The sequence below is a fragment of the Notamacropus eugenii genome, chromosome 4, assembly GCF_028372415.1.
Source record: "Notamacropus eugenii isolate mMacEug1 chromosome 4, mMacEug1.pri_v2, whole genome shotgun sequence".
In the NCBI taxonomy this organism is placed as follows: domain Eukaryota; kingdom Metazoa; phylum Chordata; class Mammalia; order Diprotodontia; family Macropodidae; genus Notamacropus; species Notamacropus eugenii.
The window spans coordinates 172,162,222-172,185,823 of record NC_092875.1 but is presented as its reverse complement, the minus strand read 5'-3'; the positions used below and the strand labels follow the sequence as shown (position 1 = coordinate 172,185,823).

The 23,602-nt window shown below is 39.5% G+C and overlaps 1 protein-coding gene across 1 annotated transcript; it reads right to left on the bottom strand.

The window, feature by feature from the left end:
- Nucleotides 1–855: 855 nt before the first annotated feature.
- On the bottom strand, nt 856–17,012 carry NQO2 (N-ribosyldihydronicotinamide:quinone dehydrogenase 2). Its single transcript, XM_072603677.1, has 6 exons — nt 16,824–17,012; nt 15,547–15,711; nt 13,288–13,418; nt 9,712–9,825; nt 6,717–6,818; nt 856–1,156 (listed from the first exon to the last, which is right to left on the bottom strand). The coding sequence occupies exons 1-6, from the start codon at nt 16,828–16,830 to the stop codon at nt 983–985; spliced, it is 693 nt and encodes a 230-aa protein (XP_072459778.1). The 5' UTR covers nt 16,831–17,012; the 3' UTR covers nt 856–982.
- Between the last annotated feature and the right edge of the window lie 6,590 nt (nt 17,013–23,602).

Below are 23,602 nucleotides of genomic sequence, written 5' to 3'. Positions count from 1 at the left end.
TTCCTTCTTTCCTTCCTTCCTTCCTTCTTTCCTTCCTTTCTTCCTAGAACAATGATGCTAGTTAGGGTCCTGGCCAGAGTTCTAAGCTCCTTCCTAAGCTCCCTTCCAATATCTTCTCTCCTATATTCCCCAAGTACCTACTGCCTCCTGCTGCCCAAAAGACCCAAACAAATACTCTATCCAAACGGAGCACAAATTCCCCCCGACTTCACCCTCAGCAGAATTGCCCCTCGTTTGGTGTACAACAGTTTAATCAGCTTATTTTCCTAAACCCACCAAAAGTCCTCCTAACCTCCTCCTACAATAACCTACTCCTTAGCTCTCCAAGAGTTTCTTTCTTTATTAACCCAAATGAACTCTGAATTCGTGGAATTTCCGGGAAAGATTTTTTTTAAACAGTAATATTTTCCGTTAAACTATACCAGTTTAATCAGCTCCCTTACATACCATTGAACTAAGAAGGGGAAAGGATAAAGGGAGCCACAGAGTAGATACTGAAGTCTTCTCAAGAGTCTTGTAACTGAAGCTTAAGGTTCATACTGTCGTGTTTAAAAGGATTCCTCAATAAAGGGAGAGAAATCCCATGGCAGAAAGGAAAAGATTGACTACTGTAAACACAAAGGAAATTTGGGTCTCTCTTTACTCTCAGTCCTCACTGTATATCTGGGATCTGGGAACACAGTTATTTCCTATGGGAGAAGCCAGATCATTACGTATTTAATTCCCCTGTCCTCTCCTACAAAAACTAACCCCAGAAATTCTTGGCCTGCCTGTGTAAAACATAATTGAAACAATGTACATTTATTGCGGTCAGTGCCAAAGTAGCCTGTGATACAAATAATTACATACATATGATTAATTTTCTTATAAGATTTATAGGATTCTGAACACGAAATTTTGTATACAAATGCTCGTGTATCCTGAGAAGTTGCTCGCAGCTTCCAAAGATAAGAGGAAACCTTGAATGCAATACAAAATGTTATTATTCAAAGTACCAGGAAGGAGTGCAGTGTATTGGCTTTTCATCCCAAATGGTTGCCAGTCTCTGTGCCCAAGATGCCACCATCTCCTTTCTTTTGTCTTCTGGTACGTATTCAGGAGCAAAGCTGATCTGAGGGGGGAGGACTTTGAAACCACAGAAGTGTAACACACCATGCTAGATTCAGAAAGGGAGAAAGAAACTAATGAGAAATGGTACCTGTTGCATTAATACTAGCTAAAAAGACAAAGGGAAGTAATAAAGGCGACACATCACTCTTTGAAAATCATGAATAAAACCGAAATTATTAAAAACTAGCAATTCACTGAAAACAAACGAGCTGTTCATGAAAATAAGGATATTGGATACTGTGAATCAGAGGAAATCCTTTGGACAACTGGGCATTACCAATCCTATTCCTGTAATTCATATATCAACAAAATTTCCAACCAAAAATCATCTGAACCCAAATGCTCAGGATTAGGGCACTGACTATGGAGTCAGAGGACTAGTGTTCAAATTCTGCTGAGTTCACTCTATGTGAATTTAGATCAGTTACTTAATTTTCCTGGGTCTCAGTTTCCTCATTTGCAAAATGAGAGGGATGGGCTTTTGAGGTCCCTTCAAATTTTAGAGTCTAGAGTTATTAAATCCCCTTAATAAAATTTATTCTGTGAAGTTTGGATTCAGTTAATGGACTGCACTTGAGGACCTAGAAGGCCACATGTGGCCTCAAGACCACAAGTTCCCCACCATATCTCTAGATCTATGGTCCTATGAAATTAAAGTTTGGTTATTTATGCAGATTAGTTAACAGATTGAGGAGAAAATACATGTCTGCTCTTCCCTCTTTCAGAGAAAGCCTCCTTCTGTGATAACTTTCTGAGAAGGCACAACTGACCTCAACATCCTTTCTGTTTTGAACTGATCATTTGCTTTGTGGAAAAATATGATCTTTCTAACAATTTCTGTCTATTCTTTCACCTCCTCCATCAAGCTTTTCCTAATGAACTCCATTTGGCTGCCATCATGCTCCAAGGGCATGTGTCCCCTCAGGCTCTGTCCTTTTTTGCTTTTTTTTCCATAAGAAATAATGAAGAGCAAATGGGCAGAACCAAGAGAACATTGTATAGAGTAACAATAATATTGTTTTGAGTTTTTTTATTCACTTTGAGTGAATAAGTCATTTGGATGATTATAAATGCTCAAGTTAGCTATAAAGGACATATGAAGAGAGATGCTATCAACCTCCAGAGAAAGAACTGATCAATCAAAGTATCTACACAGTAATGTTACATATATATATATATATATACACCTGTTTGTGGTCTAATGGTAATTGCCTCTTGGGTACGGGAGGAGGGAAGAGAAAAGGAAAAAAGAAATTTATGCAATAACTTTATCATATATATAAAAGAAATAGCAATTTGTACATAATAGATTTGCAGTTTTATGTGCAATCATCTTTTTTCTATTATGTTATGAAAGTGCTTGTTTTCTGTCATAAATTAAAAATAAAAGGAATCTTAAAAAAAGAAAGTTGGCCTCATTTATTCTTGTGAACTCAATTATCCCCCTTTAAAGCAGATAATTTAAAAACCAGTATATCTAGTCCTACTGTCCCCCATTATCTCACGTTGCAAACTGTTTCAACATGTCTAATACTGCTATCAGTTTTTCCCCTCTGCCCCACTTTCAGATTTCCCTGTTTATATTGAGGGCAGTAACCAGGTTCAAAATTTCAGTCATTTCTGAGTCTCTCCCCACCTCCCTCTCTCTCTGCCCTTCTCTCTGTCCCCCTCCTTACCTCCTTCCCCCCTGTCCCCTTCTGCTGATATTTAATCATTTGCCAAATCCTGAGTTGTTGAGCACAGGGACTGTGTTTTCATCTTTATATTCTCAGTCCTTAACGCAATTCCTGGGTCATAGTAAACAAATGTTTGTTGACTGATTAAAGTTTCTATTATCTCTTCCTATTTCTGCATTCACACTGACACCACCTATTTCAGGCCTCATGTCTTCTGATCTCCCTGTCTTCAGTGCCTCTCCTCTCCAATCCATCCTTCATACAGTTGCCAAAATACCTTCCTAAACTATCTTCCTGTCTCCACAATTGGCTCTCCATCCACCGCAACACCTCGCTCCCCCTCAAAACCAGGTATTCCGACTCAAAAGCCAACCATCTCTATACTGCACCAAACTGCCTCCCTATAGAGACACAGAGGCAGTTTTATCAGCTCACTTTTCAGTATTTCAACCCCTTTCAAGATACGTAACAAATATTTGTTGAATGAATGAAAAAGAAAAGAGAGAGACATTCTAGGGTCAAAGTATTTTGAAATTTTACCAAAATGTAAAAATGGTAGATTGGTGAACCAGATTACATACTCAAAGGAAATGGTCCCTTTCTTTCCCTATTGCCATGACCCACCACCCTGGAATAAAAACTGCTTTTCTATCACTGACTTCTTTTCTCTTCTACTATCCAGCCACTCTTTAGTACAATCAAATGATACAGAATAATTCGGAGCTTTTGAGCCCAAACTGCTTTGCGCAAAGTAGGTGCTTAATATGTATGTTGAAACAAATTGAATTGGATTAGATGAACGCACTTGCTATCTAATGTGCAAATCATCATGCCTTCCTCACTCGACTTTTATCATGTCAGGTAGTAAATCATTATGGAGTTCCCATTGTGGACAGATTACTGTTTTAAGTACTTAAGTAAACTGAAGTAATAAAATTTAAAACACTGAAGACATGGTTCCTGCCCTCCCTTTAAAGAATCTGTAAACATGACTGGTGTGAAATACGTTTAACACGGTTGTACAAGTACATCCTACATCAGCTTGCTTTCTGTCTTGGGGAGGGGGGAAGGGAGAAAAATTTAGAACTCAAAATTTTACAGAAATGAATGTTGAAAACTTTCTTTACATGTAATTAGAAAAGATATTCTTAAGGAAAAAAAAATAAAGACTGTAATCAGATGGTTAAGAGAGGATAAACCACAAGAAAACAAAGAACGGTAATCCACCGTTACCAATGTTACAAGAATTTCATATCTCATTCTCCTTGGGGCCCATACTATTACTATTCTATGATAATGAGTTCCATAGATGCTTGGATAAATGAACCTCCCTGGAATGGGTCCCAAGATAGAACAATGAGGTTCCAATTTAAGTACCTAAGTGTGGAGAGAAAGACTAATATAATCCAACATTTGTCAAATGCTTAGCTTGCATGAGATTCTATGCTAGGAATTAATGATACAGTTTTTTTTAAAACCATAGTCCTTCCTTCAAGGAATTTATATTTTGCTAGGTAAAATACGCCCTGTACAACAAAAGTATGATACAAAGTAAGAAATGCTATGAGCAAAAAGAGGAGACCTAGACAAAAATATCCTGGGAAAAACTGAAGAAATATCTGATCTGGAGATCAGGGAAGGCAACATAAAAGGGGTGGCCCTTGAGTTGAATCTTGAAGAAATATAAGGATTATGAAAGGCAGAGATGAAGAGGGAGTATGTTCCATGTATGAAAGACAGTCTGTGTGAATGGCCATGGACGATATGTTGCACTCAGGGAACTAGTCATGCAACTTGATTAGGACATAGGATTTGTGAAAGTGGGTAACGTGAAATAAGGCTGAAAAGATAGGTTGAAGTCAAACCATGGAGATTCTTAAATGTCAGCCTAAGGAGTTTCTAGTTTATTCTAGAGGCAATAAGGAATGTCCGTAGGTTTTTGAGGAGGAGAGGACATTACTGAAGCGACTGAATAATGATGAGAATGACAACAGAAAGAAGAAGGAAATGATGAGGAAAGGCCTCTTGTAAGACATGACTTGAACTGAGCTTGGAACAGAACCAGGAATTCCAAGATACAGAGGGGAAAAGGATGACGAATTCACAGAGTGTTGTATATAGGGGATAGCAAGTTAGGCCAGTTTGCTTGGCATGTAGCATATGGCGGAATATGTGAAATAAGTCTGGAAAGACAGGTTGAAGCCAGACGGTGAAGGGCTTTAAATATAATATAGTAGAGTTTGTGTTTTATTCTATAGGAAATTGGGAGCCAGTGAAGTTTTCAGAGCAGGGAGGTGGTGTGTTTTGACTTATGCTCTGTCAGTAACAATTGTGTAGCTCAAAGAATTGGCAGATAGGATTGCTGAGTCTTTGTCAGTCAAAGATAAGGGAGAATGTTTTGTTGTTTAGTTGTTTTCAGTTGTGTCTGACTCTCATGAGCCTATTTGGGGTTTTCTTGGTAAAGATACTGCAGTGGTTTGCCATTGTCTTCTCCAGCTCATATTACAGATGAGGAAATTGAGGCAACAGGGTGAAATAACTTGCCCAGGGTCACTCAGTTAGTATGGGTCTGAGGCTGGATTTGAACTCAGAACTCAGGAAGATGAGTCTTTCATGTTTGTTTAAGGGAATGGAAGTCCTGAACTTCAGGTGTTTACATTCTACTGGTATAAATGACAGATACACAGAGGAAGTAAATACAAAGGAAAGTGGTGATGAAGAGAATCCTGGAGTTTTGGGGGATCAGGGGAGGTTTTAGAAAAATAGTGACAATTCAGCTGAACCTCAAAGGAAGGAAGCAATTTCGAGAGCTTGAAGAAAGCGAGAATATTTACCTGGAGAGAGGAAGACCTAGAGGATTTAGGAGGACAGGATAGTTGTGTTTCACCATTTGAAAGGCTGCCATAGGCAAGAGGAATAGATAGAAATGTGCCACTGGGTTCCACAGAGCACCATTCAGAAAGGGAGATTTGGATTTTGGAATAATTAGAACTAAACAAATGTGGAATGGGGCTACCTTAGAAGGCTGTTTGCTCTCTTTTGAGCCTTTGAATATTTTTTACTTCGAGGTTTTTATTAAACATATACAATGGGGAAAATCTCATATGAATACACACTCCATCGGATCATCTGAAGACACAAAAATGCAGGAGGTAAAACCAGAGGGAGATAATGATACCCTGGAACCAAACACTTGTAATTATCTGTGCCTAGTGGCCTTAGAGAGTGTCCCTATAAAAAACAGTCTACCCTACTCATCTGGAAAGTTTATGCTAAGCTATAACACTCCCCATTTCTTAAATCTGGCCCACAGGAGAAAAGGATATTGGCACTAATGCATGAAATGCCTGTAGAAGGAAGCCTTAGGGAATGCTAAAGGGTCAACTGCCCTTCAAAAGGCACATTCTAGATCAATTCAGGGGCATAAACTCAATCTTCCTTTTCAATCAATTGGTATGAGAGGCCTATGATTTCCATATTCAATGGTACCACAGGCATAGATCATAGATCTAGACCTGGAAACCGCTTCACAGGTTATTTAGTCCAACTGCTTTATTTTGCAGATGAGAAAACTGAGGTCAAGTGATTTATCTGCAGTTCTCCAGGTTATGTGAGAGGCAGAATTTGAACCCAGGTCCTTTGACCTTAGGGCCAATGCTTTTTCCTCTCAACTGTGCTGGGTCAGTGATGTTATAGAGAAGGCCTTTTAAGGACCTTCCATCTCTCAAAATCTGTGTTTCTGTGACTTCGTAGGTGGCAAGGCACAATTGTAGGTCTGCAGTTAGTGAGGGTGGAGTTTCAGGTTGGGTAGCTGAGTGAGCTCTCATCAAAATACTTGTTGGTCACTGGGCTGCAGAGTTTTCGATAGCAGCAGATGAAACAGGAAAGGGAACATTGATATACGGTGTTAACCAAGTACTTGTGTTTTACCTGTAGAGGCCATAAGATGTATCTAATATCTCCACCAAGTTCATTCTGAAAATAGTTCTCAGCAGCCCCAGCCGTAGTGAATGAAAGGAGGGCTAATTTATTCTGCAATGAAAGAAAATAAAGATTTGTAATTTTTTGAAAATAAGTTTTGGTTAGAAACAATACAATAAATTTAGACTTGAAAGTAGACAACTGTACAGACTACTGAGCTGTCAGCTAGTCTGGGATTCTTCTGCCTCCCCAAGCACCTTAAAAAAAGGCAAAATGAAAATTCTAAAGTAAAGTAGATTTTCACTGGGGAAAACCATAAACTGATGCAGTGGTGACATGTTGCCCAGGATGTATATACTAATATGCAAGGGCAATTTCATGTTTAGCTCATTTAGTATTGCTGTATCTCTCTATGACTATCTACCTATCTATCTCTGTCTATCTATCACTGTCTGTTTTTTTGTCTGTCACTGCCTATCTATTTATCTATTTATAACTGCCTATCACTGCCTATCTATCTTTCTATGCTTATCTATCTATCACTGCATAACTATCACTGCCTATCTCTGTCTATCACTGTCTATGCATCTATTTGTCTGTCTATCACTGTTTAATCTATCTATCTATCACTATCTATCTACCTTTGAGACCATCTTCCCTATCTGCCTGAGCTAGAAGTGCTGCAGTGCCTCACAGTTCCAATCACGTTACTAATTGGCATGGGAGCTTCGCGCTTGTCTCCTTTCTACCCTGGGCTGGTTTGCCCTTCCTCAGGCAGCCTGATGCCCTCCCATTGTGATGTTGAGACCCACCATTTTGATGCCAGATTTCACAATTAGGAATAGAGGAGTTTGGGGTCTGGCTGGTAAGAGCTCAACAAATACTTGTTGGGCAGAGGGTTGCAGGATTGCTCGGCATACTTACTCTCAGAACTCCTTAGCTAAATTGATCCACCAGCCTCAGCCTCCCCAGGGGCAGAGGTTACCAGTGTACACTGGCTTTTAGCTCATCTTAGTAAAAGTCTGAATGTGACATTTAGATCTCCAATGTGTATACACACACACACACACACATACAAACACACACATATGCCCCAGTCCCTGGATAAATTAGTCTATTTATTTTTGAAGCTCTTGACTAAGAGCCTGATTGGTAACAAAGTGTGTGCAAGCTAGCCCACTTAATCCACTCACAGATACATGTATATCTGTGTATATCTTGACATAGGAAGATCAAACAGTAATGCTATGTAAAGAAATATTCCATGTTCCCATGCTTCAAGCAGGAGTTCTGAATACAGGGAACAATTCAGTCTGGTTAAAATTTGCATTGGGGGCTGTCTATTTTCTGTATATATAGAAATTGCAAAGGCATTTCAAATAAAACTCAATTTGTCTAACTTGAACAGTTTTCTTTGGTAATAGAAGTTTATTAAGTATGTACTCTATTTCTTTGATTTCTGCTATGTGTGTGAATCGATTCAAAAGATAGAACCAGTGCACCAAAAATATAATGTGTGTACGCATGTGTGCGCTTGCACATGCATGTGTACTAGACATATAATTGAATTTCAAGAGTTCCATTAAGAGCTATTAGCCAGTTTTTAAAATGTAGCACAGCAGATAGAGTGCTGGGCCTGGAGTTAGAAAGACTCATTTTCTGAAATTCAAATCTGGCCTCAGACATTTACTAGCTGTGTGACCCTAGGCAAGTCACTTAACCTCTGTTTGCCTCAGTTTCCTCATCTGTAAAATGAGTTGGAGAAGGAAATTGCAAACTACTATCTTTCCAATGAAAACCCCAAAAGAGGTCACAAAGAGTCAAACACGATGAAACAACACCAAAAGTATTGCCAGACTAGGTAGGGCAGTATTGGGAAATAAGAACTGGAATGATGGTCTAGGAGAAGAAAAGGCAGGAGGCTGAGATGGTGGTGAAGAGAGAGGTCAAAAGGAAAAGCAGGATGGAAGAAGTCATTAAGAGAAATCTCAGAATTCAACATGCTGAACAGTTCGTAGGGGTGGTAAATCCTAAGTCCCTGTTGCCCTGATGGGGAGCAGAGCTGGAGCACATTGGAATCAGGGAGGAAGGAGAAGAGCAGGTGTTCTAAATGATCAAAACAAGTTGGGAAGGGAAGGCTATGAATCTGGCATGTGTCACTGAGGAAAGGAATGTCTTGGAGAGACAGTATGGTGTATCGGGTGAACACTGTACTTAGAATCAGGAACTTCTGGATTGAAATCCTTCCTCAGACATACAAATAGTGTGCTCCTGGCTGGACCCTCTATTCTCTTGGAACTTCAGTTTCCTCATCAGTAAAACAGAGATAATGATCGCGTTTCACAGAAGTGTTTTCAGAACCAAAGGGCATAATGTATATTGGATACTTTTGCAAACCTTAAAATACTATGCCAAATGTGAGCTATTGTCATCATTATTAATTATCATTATTTATAACTTTAGGGAGATCAGCAAAGGGTGGTGTCATTAATTGCTCGGAACATGTCAATATCCTTACTCTTTAGGAAATACCTTGTGCATAACAGAGAGCAAAAGAAAACTTACAAGGAAGCAAAGAAAAGATGGATAGCTCTCGACACAACACGTACTGTCTATTGCATGGGCTTTCTTGAAATGGAAATTTATTGCTATATATTTTGAATCCTCTCTTACATTCTGCCTGTGTACATGACATATTTTTTCTTTTCTCATTTTTGTATTTAAGTTTTAATATTAAAGTTTACAATATGTTTCTTTTTCTTTTCTTATTGTGTATTTAAGTTTTAGGAAAAGAAAAAATAGAAAACAAACACCCCAAAATATTCAGTTTATCTTGGTGTAAGCTGGGTAGCAAAAGCTACTTCTCATCTCTAAATGAGAAAACCTATCAAATAGCATGGGAGAAGACTGCAGACTTTCAAATTCTAAGCTGGTTTTAGAAACCTGTACTATGTTAAACTTTTCTTCCACAAATGATAAATTCAACATATTCCACAGAACATACCTGAAAGAAACCTTTGTCAAAGTACTTTGAGACTTCAAAGGCAAATCCTTGGCAGAGCACTCGGTCTATCCAGCCCTTCATGATGGCAGGCACGCTGTACCAATATAAAGGAAACTACAGAAAGGAAACAGGAAGACGCTCATTCACAAGTCAGAGGTAAACTCTTCACCTTGGTGAGAAAATGGATTCAAGATATATAATTTTTAATCTCTCTAAACGTAGATGGGAGCCAGCTAAAAGGTGCCAAGGACAGAATGCTAGGTCTAGAGTCAGGATGACTCATTTTCTTGAATTCAGATCTGGCCTCAGAAACTTCCTAGCCGTGTGACTCTAGACAAGTCATTTTACCCCCTTTGCCTCAGTTTCTTCATGTGTAAAATGATCTGGAGAAGAAAATGGCAAACCACTCCAGTACTTTTGCCAAACCCCCCCCCCCAAAACAAAACCCAAATGGGGTCATGAAGAATTGGGCACAACTGAAAAATGACAAAACAGCAAAATAATGTAAGTGGATATTTAAAAATTACCCCCATTCTTCTCAGTAAGTTTTTTTAATTCAACATATCTCAACTAATTTTGTTTAATTATCTAAAAAACTATTCTATTAAATATTTCCAAATTAATTTTAGGAGTAGTCAACAATATTAATCATTTAAAAATGTTTCAGCAAAGCACATGTTATACTTAGCTTCATTGTGAATTTATTCATTTCACAGAGATATTCTTTGTCTAAAAAGGTATCCTAAAAGCTTTGTAGATGAAATGATATTGGATTTCATTTTAGAGTTCTTGAATTTTAAAAAAGCGCACACTTTTTTGAGATCATTTAGTTCAACACAGTGAAGGAGATGTTTAAGTTAGAAAAGAGAGCACTTAGAGCCAAATATGATGGCATCTTCAATAGCGGAATTAAACTTTTTGTGTTTCATTCTAGAAGGTAGAACTGGGAGCAGTGGCAGAAGTTACAAAGAGGCAGATTTAGGTCTGATTTCAAGAAAATCTTCCTATTAATCATAGAAAGCTAACAATGGGGGCAGTTAGGTGATGCAGACCCCATTGGGGTTTTCTTGGCTGAGACACTGGAGCGATTTGCTATTTCTTTCTCCAGGTCATTTTACAGATGAGGAGACTAAGGCAAAAAGGGTTATGTGACTTGTCCAAGGTCACACAGCTAGTAAGTGGCTGAAGCTCGATTTGAACTCATGAACGTGAGTCTTCCTGACTCCAGCCGCAGCACTCTATCTTCTACACCACTTAGCTGCCCCTTTTCCTCCTTTTAGAACCCTTTAATGTCCATGTTTACAGGTAGTTACCACTTAAGCTTCGTCTTCATATAGGACATAGATTTGAATGCATTAGCAAGGAAGGAGATTTGCGCTTTTGCATTGACATAAACGAAAATTTTACTGATGCATTTATTTTTTTCATCACTTTCATTTCCAAAAAATCTTTCCTACCTCCCACCCTCAATATCCCTGATAACAAAAGGTAAAAAGAAAGAGAGAAAAAGGCAGTTCATCAAAACTAACTGAGACACATCAACCAATGCTGACTGTATAAGCCATATTTTCACACCTAGTCTTGTGCAATAATTTTTAATATATGTCAAATTCCTACTTGAGCGAGACAAGAGCTACACTTAGACATTGATGATGCAGAGCTCCACAGTGTCCACAAGAGGACAGCACTTCCACATTTTTTCCCTCACCCTAGCCCTTGTACCCTTGCTCTTTACAGAACCAGGTCATGCAAGGGTGTATTGATGTACAGCTCTGACCCCTCAGATTTAGTTAGCAGATGAGTTTATGAGCTGTCTGACTTTTTCCTTTGAGGAACTGGTGTCTCCTGAGCTCACTGCTTTACTCAAAATAGTTTTAAATAGGCTAAAATACTTGGGGCTGAATACTTGGTTTAGGATTCTGAGAAGCAGCTATAAGGGCGTAGTTTGGTTCCAGATTACAGAGACAAAAAGAACATCACAATAAAACAAGTCACATGAATTTCTTGGTTTTCCAGTAACATAAGTTGTTATTGCTGTTCATATCTGACTCTTCATGACCTCACTTGGGGTTTTCTTGGCAAATATACTGGAGTGGTTTGCCATTTTCTTCAGCTTTTTTTTACAGATGAGGAAATTGAGGCAGACAGGGTTAAGTGACTTGCCCGGGGTCACACAGCTACTAAGTGTCCGAGGTCTTATTTGAATTCAGGTCTTCCTGACTCCAGGCCCAATGATATTTCTACTGTACTACCTAGTTGCCCATATAAAAGTTAGGTTTACCTATACTGTAATCTATTAAATGTACAATAGTATTATGCCTAAAAAAATGCATATGTCTTAATTAAAAATACTTTGTTGCTAAAAAAATGCTAACTATCATCTGAGCCTTTATCGAGCTGTACTCTTTTTACTGGTGGAGGGTCTTGACTCGTTGTTGGCGCCTGACTGTTTAGGATGGTGGTTGCTGATGGTTGGGGTGGCTGTGGCAAGTTCTTAAAATAAGACAACGCTGAAGTTTGGCACATTGATGGACCCTTCCTTTCACCTGAACACTTAGGAGTCATTGTAGGGTTATTAATAGCCCTAATTTCAATATTGTCATGCCTCAGGGAATAGGGAGGCCAAGGAGAGGGAGAGAGGCAGGACGTAGTTAGAACATGTACAACATTTATCGATTCAATTTGTCATCTTATATTGGCCTGGCTTGTGGTACCCCAAAACAATTACAATAGTTACATCAAAGATCACTGATCACAGATCACCATAACAAATATGATAATAGTGAAAAATTTTGAAATAATTTTGAGAATTACCAAAATATGACAGAGAGACCCAAATGTGAACACGTGCTGTTGGAAAAATGGCACCTATAAAATGGCTGGTATAGTAAGGTTGCCACAAACTTTCAATTTGTAAAAAACCAAACCAAACCCCAAACCATAATATCTGCAAAATCTCACTAAAGTGAAGCACCATAAAATGAGGTAGGCCCACATATATGACCCTTAGATAAGTTAGGCTGCAAAAGGACAGCATGCTGAAGTGAAAGAAAGTACTGAGCCACTTAATAAGAAATATGGAACAAAGGATGACTTTGCTTCCATGGTCCAGCTGATTCAGATGAATGTATTTTTTTCAACCTGATCTGTCTGGATAATTTTTTGTGTGGGCCTAACTATTAGTTGCTACAGTCTTGGGGACCCATAAGATAAAAGGAAGCTTCAGGGTGTATGGAAAGCATTTCTTGGACCAGTGGGAAGAGTACAGGACCCTTTATTAATATTTTGCTTGGGACTCCAACATTTGAATTTATAATAAGGAAGACATCAATTCACTTTCCATTGGTAAACACAACTTTTGAAGGAAATAATTCAGTCAACAAGCATTTATTAATATCTCACTATGTGCCAGGTACTGTGCTAAGCTAATAAAGCTTACAACTCAAGTAAATAGTGCTCTGATATGTGCTTGGGTGGCCTGGCTAATGAGTTTTTGAATACTTAGAAACATTACCTAGAAGTACTTACTCCCTGGGAGAAGCCAGTTTAACATGTTTGGTCAAAGGAAAAACTTACCTGAAATATTACTAGATCAGCTTCTTGTACTTTCTTCTGTTCCTCAACCACATCACTGGACAGAGATCTTTTCTTATAGGCCTCATGTGTTTCTACCGCATAATTGAAGGTTTCTGAGTTGCTTAGAGCACCTGTGAAAAAATTCACTACACCTAATTATTCTTATTACCAGTAGCTTAAAGAAATCTGGTTCCAATGATGCCCTTAAAATAAGTCACAGATGCTCCCCCAAAGACTGGGAACTAATATCCTTCCTCTAGCAGACAGCTGGTGGTAGCTCATAAAATTGATAGTGCTGCATTCAGTCAAAGACTATTTATTTGGTCAAAGGCCAATCCATTTGTTTGGTATTAGTTTATCTCAGCTATGCGATGGGAGGAAAGAATTCTGATTTACTTACACCAGAGGCATCAAATTTGGGACGTACCTGTTGGGTAAAATTCAACCCAAGATAAATTTAAATGTTAATGTTAAAATTGGGAAATGTTTGACAAAATAAATAAAAATATAACATAGATGATGCTGACTTGTGGTTTTCTGAATCAGCATGCATCTTGCTATAAGGATCTCCTTCTGTTTCAGTTTGAAACTAGTGATTTACACCAAAGTTTGAATGACTGCAAGTTCCCTCAGCATAGACCCTGTCTTCCTGCTCCCCCCAGTATCCCCAAAGGTTTATATTTTCAAAGAGAAGCTTATGAATATAAGCAAATTTCCAATTAATTGAATTTTACTCATTGTGATTATGTGAAATATTTCTGATAGCCTGGTGGAGATATTTTCAGGCAAGAAGGTATAAAACCAGCCCCTTTTTAGAGAATAGAACTCATCATCTGTGTGTTCTGTTGTCTTCTCTCTTTCTCTCTCCTCTCTTTTTCCAAGCTAACTAGGAGAAACATTCTCCAGATTGGGATATTTGCCCCTCTGTTTCCTTGGAAGTATCTCCTCTATCCTGCCACTCTGTCTTTTTTAGATTGGACTCTGATCGACACTTCAAAAGCAGGTTCTGGATTTGAACCCAGGTTATTTGATTCAGAATTCATCATGCTTTCCACTAGTCCAGAAAAGTTTGGGAGAGAAGAGGTATTAGACTGACTACCAAACTGAAGGTCTACAGAACCATTGTGCTGACCTCATTGCTGTATGCCTGTGAAACATGGACAGTCTAGCAGCGCCATGCTAGGAAACTGAATCACTTTTATTTGAACTGTCGTAGGAAGATTCTGAGGATCACCTGGCAGGATAAGGTACCAGACACTGAAGTCCTTGCTCGAGCTGGACTGCCAACTAGTCAAACTATGCTTCAGAGAGCACAACTCTGATGGGCTGGCCATGTTGCTCAAATGCCAAATGTACGCTTGCCAAAAAGACTATTCTATGGAGAACTTGCATGGGCAGGTGATCACATGTGGCAGAAGAAACAATACAAGGACATTCTCAAAGTCTCTCTCAAGAACTTTGGATTTGACTGTGCAACACGGGAGACGCTGGCACAGGACTGATGGCATGCCCACATAAGAAAAGGTGCTGTGCTCTTTGAGCAAAGCAGAATTGAGACAGCACAAAGTAAACGCAGGATGTGCAAATTTGAGATATCCACCCCAAATATTCACACAGACTATCTGTGCCCAACCTGTGGTAGAGCATTCTGAGCTTGCATTGGTCTGATCAGCCACAATTGGACACAATGAAATTACACTTTACAATGGTGATGCCATTTTGGTCCTCTTCAAAGGTGAAGGGCAACAAGCATCCCAGCTCTAGTAAACCTTCTAGGTAAGGACTGTTTCATTTTTGTCTTTGTATCTACAGCACCTAGCACAATGCCCAGAACATAGTTAGGTGCTTAATAAATGCTTCTTGATTTATTGATATTTTTTAAAAAGAGAAAATTTGGTTTGTGATTATGGATCTCCTGGCTATTGCTTAGGAAAGTAAACTCCCTCATTCTCCAACTTTAAAGAGATATTGCTTCTGGGGAATGATGTAGGATTGTAGGAGCCAGACTGTCAGCAGTCTTGATTCCTTCCCCAAACCACTGACTAAGCAGTTTACAGAGGCTAAGTGTCCGGGAAAGAGTTGCTGTTCATGGTACAGGATTATCTTAGAACTTTTTAAAAACTTTAAAATATCCGTAAAAAAAAATTGGTGTTTCAGTTCTTACTTTGTACAGTCACTGAAGCTGGTGGATCTCTTGAAAGAAAGGAAACAGGCACCTTAAAAAAAGTAATAGACCTTTGACTTGAACCTACCACTCACCCACAATATCTTTTCTTGTGGCCCTTGGCTCAAAGTTCATGGCATACAGGTCAGATACAGTGACTTGGCATCCCTGACTGGTCAATTCAGTCACCGCTATATCCTTCAAGGATCCATTCATGGACTTTGGCTCCTGATGTGCATACACTATGAGAACTCGTTTCCCTGGATCAGAGTGGAGAAAAAATAAAATAACAAAAAAACCACCAACCACCCTTGAAGAATAATTCTCTTTTTATCATAATTCAATGAAAAAGGAGAAAGTAATGACATTTCTATACCCATTAGGCATGTGAAGCAGAGAGATGAAAATACTTCATGAATGACTTTCTTTCTTCCTTCCATTTTCCTCTTCCCTCCCTCTATTTCTCCTTCCCCTTCTTCTTCCTCCCTCCTTACTTCCTCCCTCCCTTTTTTCCTCCCTCCATCCCTTCCTTCCTTCCTCCTCCTTCATTCCTTCTTTCCTTCCTTCCTTCCTTCCTTCCTTCCTTCCTTCCTTCCTTCCTTCCTTCCTTCCTTCCTTCCTTCCTTCCTTCCTTCTTTCCCTCCTTCCTTTCTTTCCTCCCCCTTCCTTCCTTCCTTTCTTCCTTCCCTCCCTCCCTACTTCCTTCCTTTTCTCCCTCCTTCCTTCCCACCATCTGTAATTTGCTGTATATCTACCCTATCTCTCTTATTCAAATGTAAGAGAGCAGAGACCACATTTTTTGCCTTTCTTCTAATTCCTATCACTCAGCACAGTGCCTACCATATAATAAGTGCTTAATAAAATCTTATTGACTAGCTGACTTAATTGGTTTAGGGAACTCCCAACATGATGAGGAAGCTCCTCTACTAATGCAGATTACAATTTATATTTTAGAGAGTTGTTTGAGGCAGTGAGAAGTTAACAGACTTGATTAGGGTCACACAGCTACAATTTGTTAAAGACACAAAACCAGGTTTCCTGGCTCAGAGGCTGCTTCTCCTCCCATTTTCCTACCCTGCCTCTTGCATTCCTTAAAATTTTAATCTACTTGTTCTAAAAGATTGATGTGACATGGTTTGCCTATTGGGTGGGTTTCTTCTCTATGATCTGATATCTGTGGCAACTGAGGTTAAGCTGTTCCATTCATGGTTTTGAGTTTCCTGTTCAGAGTACAAAACGCAAGAGAACAAACACAAGGCAGATGAAAAGGTAGACTTGTAAGCCACTCAACTAAGCACAGAGGCTGACACACATGAGTTGTACTAATGATTAATATTTAACCTTAACTTTAAAAAAAACTGATATTTCTTACCTGCCATTTCCCAGAAGGGTGAAGTCTTTTTTCCTTTCAGAAAATGGTATTTCACCTCTTTGGATGTTACGTAGAAGAGATTTGTGGGTGATAGTGGATGTTGAAAAGAGCCCCAGCCACTTACAGCTGGGTCAGAACACTCAGCCTCCACCTTGATCCACCCAATTTTGGGGATGCATTACTTTATGGAAGATAAAAGTCACGTGCTCATAGAAGAGGCACCAATAGCAGTAGGGGGTGTGGAGAGCTAGAGATTATGAAATGATACACTACCTGGCTAGTCTTCTGAGGCTGTTTGGAGACACATGGGGAGCCTGGGAGAAACTGGTAGAAAATTAGAGGAGATTCTGGGAGTGGTGGGTTGCTTGAGCTTGGAAGTTCTGAGCTGCAGTAGGACTAAAGCCAGGTTTCCTCACTAAGCCTGTTACCAATGTAGTGAGCTTCTGGGAGTGGGAGTCTACCAGGCTGCCTAAGGAGGGGTGAGCTGGCACATGTTAGAAAAACTGACCCAATTAAAAGCTTTGTGGCTGACAAGGATTGTGATGGGGCCAGGGAGAGGAGGGAAATCTAGTCTTTAAAAAAACAAAACAAAATCAAAAACCTTTTTTTTTTAATTTTTAAAAAAGAAAGTGGAATTCCAAGATGGATGAGATAGTTTTTCTTAGATGGGGTCATTTAATTATTTGGCTTCCTCTTCTATTAATATGGATGATTTATATTTTTGTAAATATTCATCCATTTCATTAAGATTGTCAAATTTATGAGTATACAATTGGGCAAAGTAGTTCCTAATTATTGCTTTAATTTCCTCTTCATTGGTGGTGAATTCACTCTTTTCATTTTTGATACAGGTCATGTGGTTTGGATGAGATAGTTTTAAATGAGTTCATTTCTCCAGATTGCAATCCAGAGCATGTGAAAAATTTCTATATGTGACTGGGAACAGTAATCTGTGATATAGTCTATGGAATGGGAGACTGGAAATGGAGTAAAGTCCTGATCTTTAGTAAGTAGAGATAGTCATCTAATACATTGTCCACACCTAAGATGTATCATTAACCATGATTACAAAGTTCATAAGGAAAACACCATTTGGAACGCACAAATATTGAGGAGTGGAGGAGAAACTGAATCCTCAGGTCTTTCCAGGCTCCAGATAAAAACAAAGAAAGTCTAAAGGAGAAAAGGACAATTAAGCAAGATAAGCGTGACTGCAATTTTATTTACGTCAGAGCTGATACTTTTCTAGTCTTATTAGTGGAAGGGGCCTTTTAATCTAAAGTCTGTTCCAGGTGCCACTTGATAGTATGCAAGTGGGTACTGAAACCATACAGTTTGAGTATCTGATATTTTATATAACAGAACTAATTACTAGATACTCCCTCACTCCCTTTTAACTCCATGAATAATTTACCTCTGAACCTGGAGTCGGGAAGACCTGAGTTCAAATCCAACCTCAGCTATTTACTAGCTGTGTGATCCTGAACAAGTCACTTAACCTCTGTTTGCCTTAGTATCTTAATTTGTAAAATGAGAATAATCAGAATACTTACCTCCTAGGGTTATTCCAAGAATAAAATAAGAAAATATTTGTAAAGGACTTCGTAAATATGAAAGGGCCATATAAATTCTGTTATTGTTGTTGTTCATTATTACAGCTGTAAGCGAAGGCAAATTTTCTATATAGTTTGCATATCATTTTACTAGTGCCTTCCAGGACAATTTTTTATAATTAAAGAGTTTAGGAAAGAAACACAAAGGAAAATAATAATTCCTATTTGCTTATTGCTTTTGTGGTGAGTGTCCTCCTCTGTAGTAGCCTGACCAGTCACCATTTCTGAGGACAGTATAGAAGTTTGAGTATGGGGAGAGCTTCCAGCTACGTATGGCTCATCAGGGAGATGAGTCCCTATGACTGGCTGCTGAGCTGGAACTCTATGGATATTCTACTTAGGTCTTTCATATCCTCGTAGTTACTCAGTGTTAGGTTCAACTCTGAGCTGTCAGGAGGGTTGGGTGGGAAAGTGACCCCTATCCAGAAGCAAGCCTTGAGCACATTTCCAATTTATTCCTGGGATGGGTTCACCTCTTTCATTTTATCTCCTCCAACTAGGTGACTGAATGGCAATATCAAAATGGACGAGTCCAGAAAACCTTGTGGATTTTTTTTTAATTTTTATTTATTTATTTAACTTTTAACATTCATTTTCACAAAATTTTGGGTTCCAAATTTTCTCCCCTTTTGTCCCCTCCCCCCACCCCAAAACACCGAGTATTCTAATTGCCCTTATCACCAATCTGCTCTCTCTTCTATCATCCCTCTCTGCCCTTGTCTCCATCTTCTCTTTTGTCCTGTAGGGCCAAATAACTTTCTATACCCCTTTACCTGTATTTCTTATTTCCTAGTGGCAAGAACAGTACTCAACAGTTGTTCCTAAAACTTTGAGTTCCAACTTCTTTTCCTCCCTCCCTCCCCACCCCTTCCCTTTAGAAGGCAAGCAATTCAACATAGGCCAAATCTGTGTCGTTTTGCAAATGACTTCCATAATAGTCATGTTGTATAAGACTAACTATATTTCCCTCCATCCTGTCCTGTCCCCCATTACTTCTATTCTCTCTGTTCCTCCCCATGAGTGTCGACCTCAAATTGCTCCCTCCTCCCCATGCCCTCCCTTCCATCATCCCCTCCACCCTGCTTATCCCCTTATCCCCCACTTTCCTGTATTGTGAGATAGATTTTCATACCAAAATGAGTGTGCATTTTATTCCTTCCTTTAGTGGAATGTGATGAGAGTAAACCATGTTCTTCTCTCACCTCCCTTCTTTTTCCCTCCACTAATAAGTCTTTTGCTTGCCTCTTTTATGAGAGATAATTTACCCCATTCCATTTCTCCCTTTCTCCTCCCAATATATTTCTCTCTCACTGCTTGATTTCATTTTTTTGAGATATGATCCCATCCTCTTCAATTCACTCTGTGCACTCTGTCTCTATGTGTGTGTGCGCGCGCGTGTGTGTAATCCCACCCAGTACTCAGATACTGAAATGTTTCAAGAGTTACAAATATTGTCTTTCCATGTAGGAATGTAAACAGTTCAACTTTAGTAGGTCCTTTATGACTTCTCTTTGCTGTTTACCTTTTCATGCTTCCCTTCATTCTTGTGTTTGAAAGTCAAATTTTCTTTTCAGCTCTGGTCTTTTCATCAAGAATGCTTGAAAGTCCTCTATTTCATTGAAAGACCAATTTTTCCCCTGAAGTATTATACTCAGTTTTGCTGGGTAGGTGATTCTTGGTTTTAGTCCTAGTTCCTTTGACTTCTGGAATATCCTTTTCCACACCCTTTGATCCCTTAATGTAGAAGGGATCTTGTGTTATCCTGATTGTATTTCCACAGTACTTGAATTGTTTCTTTCTAGCTGCTTGCAATATTTTCTCCTTGACCTGGGAACTCTGGAATTTGGCCACAATGTTCCTAGGAGTTTCTCTTTTTGGATTTCTTTCAGGCGGTGATCTGTGGATTCCTTGAATACTTATTTTGCCCTCTGGTTCTAGAATGTCGGGGCAGTTTTCCTTGATAATTTCATGAAAGATGATGTCTAGGCTCTTTTTTTGATCATGGCTTTCAGGTAGTTCCATAATTTTTAAATTGTCTCTCCTGGATCTATTTTCCAGGTCAGTTGTTTTTCCTATGAGATATTTCACATTATCTTCCATTTTTTCATTCTTTTGGTTTTGTTTTGTGATTTCTTGGTTTCTCATAAAGTCATTAGCCTCCATCTGTTCCATTCTAATTTTGAAAGAACTATTTTCTTCAGTGAGCTTTTGAACCTCCTTTTCCATTTGGCTAATTCTGCTTTTTAAAGCATTCTTCTCCTCATTGGCTTTTTGAACCTCTTTTGCTAATTGAGTTAGCCTATTTTTCAAGGTGTTATTTTCTTCAGCATTTTTTTGGGTCTCCTTTAGCAGGGTGTTTACCTGTTTTTCATGCTCTTCTTGCATCTCTTTTATTACTCTTCCCAGTTTTTCCTCCACCTCTCTAACTTGATTTTCAAAATCCTTTTTGAGCTCTTCCATGGCCTGAGCCCATTGAGTGGGCTGGGATACAGAAGCCTTGACCTCTGTGTCTTTCCCTGATGGTACGCATTGTTCTTCCTCATCAGAAAGGAAGGGAGGAAATACCTGTTCACCAAGAAAGTAACCTTCTATAGTCTTATTTTTTTTCTCTTTTCTGGGCATTTTCCCAGCCAGTGACTTGACTTCTGAATATTCTTTTCATACCCACTTCGCCTCCAGATCCGCCCAGCCAGCACTTGGGGTCTGAGATTCAAATGCTGCTTTCCAGCCCCAGGGCTTTGGCGGGGGCAGGGCTGCTATTCAGTGTGAGATTAAGTTCAAGTGCTCAGGTGGGGGCAGGGCCGCCTCACGGGCTCAGTTCCCTCAGGGGGTTTATGCAGAGACCTTCAACAATGGATCCAGGCTCCTGCCTGCTTGGGGAGCCCTAGTCTGCTCCTGCCTCCGCTGCTGCCTCCCAAGGGGGCCTGAGTTATGGGGGCACCCCACTCCCTTCTCGGCAAACCGAGAAGACTCTTGCACGAACCTTTGGGGCCTGTGGGTGGAGGGACCGGTGTGGCCACTGGAGATTTTGTCCCTGAGGCCTGCTCGGATCTGTTCCTCTCGGCACCACGCGCGGCCAAGGCAGGGCTGGGTTCAGCTCTGGATCCGCAGCGCGACAGACCTTTGGTGTCTGTTTCAGGGCTCTTTGGAACAGAAATCTCGTCTGCTCCATTGTTCTGTGGCTTCTGCTGCTCCAGAATTTGTTGGGAGTTCTTTTTTACAGATATTTTATGGGCTGTGGGTTCGGAGCTAGCGTATGTGTGTCTTTCTACTCCGCCATCTTGGCTTCCCCCAACCTTGTAGATTTTTAAAAGTGAGAAAGTCCTAAGAGTCTAGCAAGGCTGAAGCTTCATGGTCAACCAGAGGGATGTTATAATTGAAGTCCTCTAAGGAAAGAGGCAGGAGAGATGGCCAGAAAGATGATCAGACTTGGCTGTTTTGGCAATGCCTGTGGTGAGGTAAACTAGGAAATTAGCAGTTAGTGGTGTGGTCCAACTGCTGTATGTTCTGGTAAAACTTACAATGCTAGTGTCCCAAATTCAGTTAAGCTCAATAAACATTTCTCAAGTGCCTACTGCCTCCTATGCACTGTGCTAAACATAATACAATAAGAAACAAAAGACAGTCTCTATTCTCAGAAATTAAGATATGAGATCTGTTGAAGTCATTCTGTTAATGCAGACTGATTCATTTTTTCTTAGCATTCCTTTTCTTGTATAGGAATAAAATAACCAGTCCTGTGTCTGCTTTGTTGGGTACATCTTTTATCCCACCTCTTTTGGGGGCATTGTAGTTTAGAGTTAGGAATGGGATTATCTCTGGAGTAACTAGGGGCAAGGATTGATGAGCCAATGTGAATGAAAATTGGGGAAGTTACTTCTCCTGTTGAGAAGTCAGGGTTCCCAAGCAATGATCGTGGTACGTAGCCACATGAGCACATAGCTAGACAAAGAGAGTGTCCCTATGAGTACCAGCATCAGGAACCTCTTACATGTCTTCTAGAGTTGCCTCACAAGTACTTGCCTAGGTTGGTTGTGTGAGGATTATTGTTATTACCATTTTACAGATAAGGAAACTGAAGTTCAGAGAGGTAAGTGACTTGTCCTCAGTTATATATCAGAAAAGGGACTCAAACTCAGATCTTCTAACTCTTAGTCTACATTGCTTCTCTAGGATGGGGAGGAAAGTAGAAGGTTATCTGTTATCTTTGTATAAAAATCCTGGCTAGACGAGATACTGATATATTTTTTAAATTTGCTAGAGGCAACTAGATGGCATAGTAGATATTATGTTAGGCCTGAAGTCAGGAAGATCTGATTTAAAATGTGAACTCAGATATTTACTGGCAGTGTGACCTTGGGCAAGTCACTTAACCTCAGATTGCCTGTTTCCTCAGCTGTACAATGGGGATAATAATTGTACCTATTTTGCAGGACAGTTCTGAGTATTAAATGAGATCATATTTGTAAAGCATTTAGCACAGTACCTGGCATGTAATTGTTGGTTGTCCTTTGTTCTCAAAGAGGATCATGACACTAAGAAGGTGATGCCATGACTTGTTAGTGAACTGGAGTTAAGTGAGGCAGGGCTGTGCAGGTCACCAGCCTCATTTTCTCCTCCAAAGCCATCTGAGTCCAGTGACCAGATATAGATCAGGATGACTGGAAATGGCTTCAGATGCAATGGGAGACCTTGGCATTTTAAAGCAAAGGTCTTGTAGTAATAAATATTAATAAATAAATAGTAATAAAAGAAATAAATGCTTATCTCCTTCTTTCCTTTATTAATGGATCTATTGCAAAAGTCATCAGCTCTATGCTAACAGGAAGAGTTTTGTAAGAAAATTGATTTATATTTACTAAGTATGTTTTTTTCCCCAGAGAGATCAGCTACTACCCTTCATGGGTGCTATATTACATAGAACTATCTAGCTTTCTTGTAAAGTAATACTGCTACCTTTCCTATTCTAGGCAGAGAAACTGAGGTACTATAAAGTTAAATGCTTCCTGCATGGGTTCCTTTCCTGATGTGTCAATCATTCCAGCAACTGTATTTTGGCAGATGTTTAGGAAAGATTATAATATACTGAGATTATAGAACTATGGTAGTGATATTTACTGTGACTTATTTATGTAGTCTGAGAGTGAGACCCTGGAGAGTTACCCC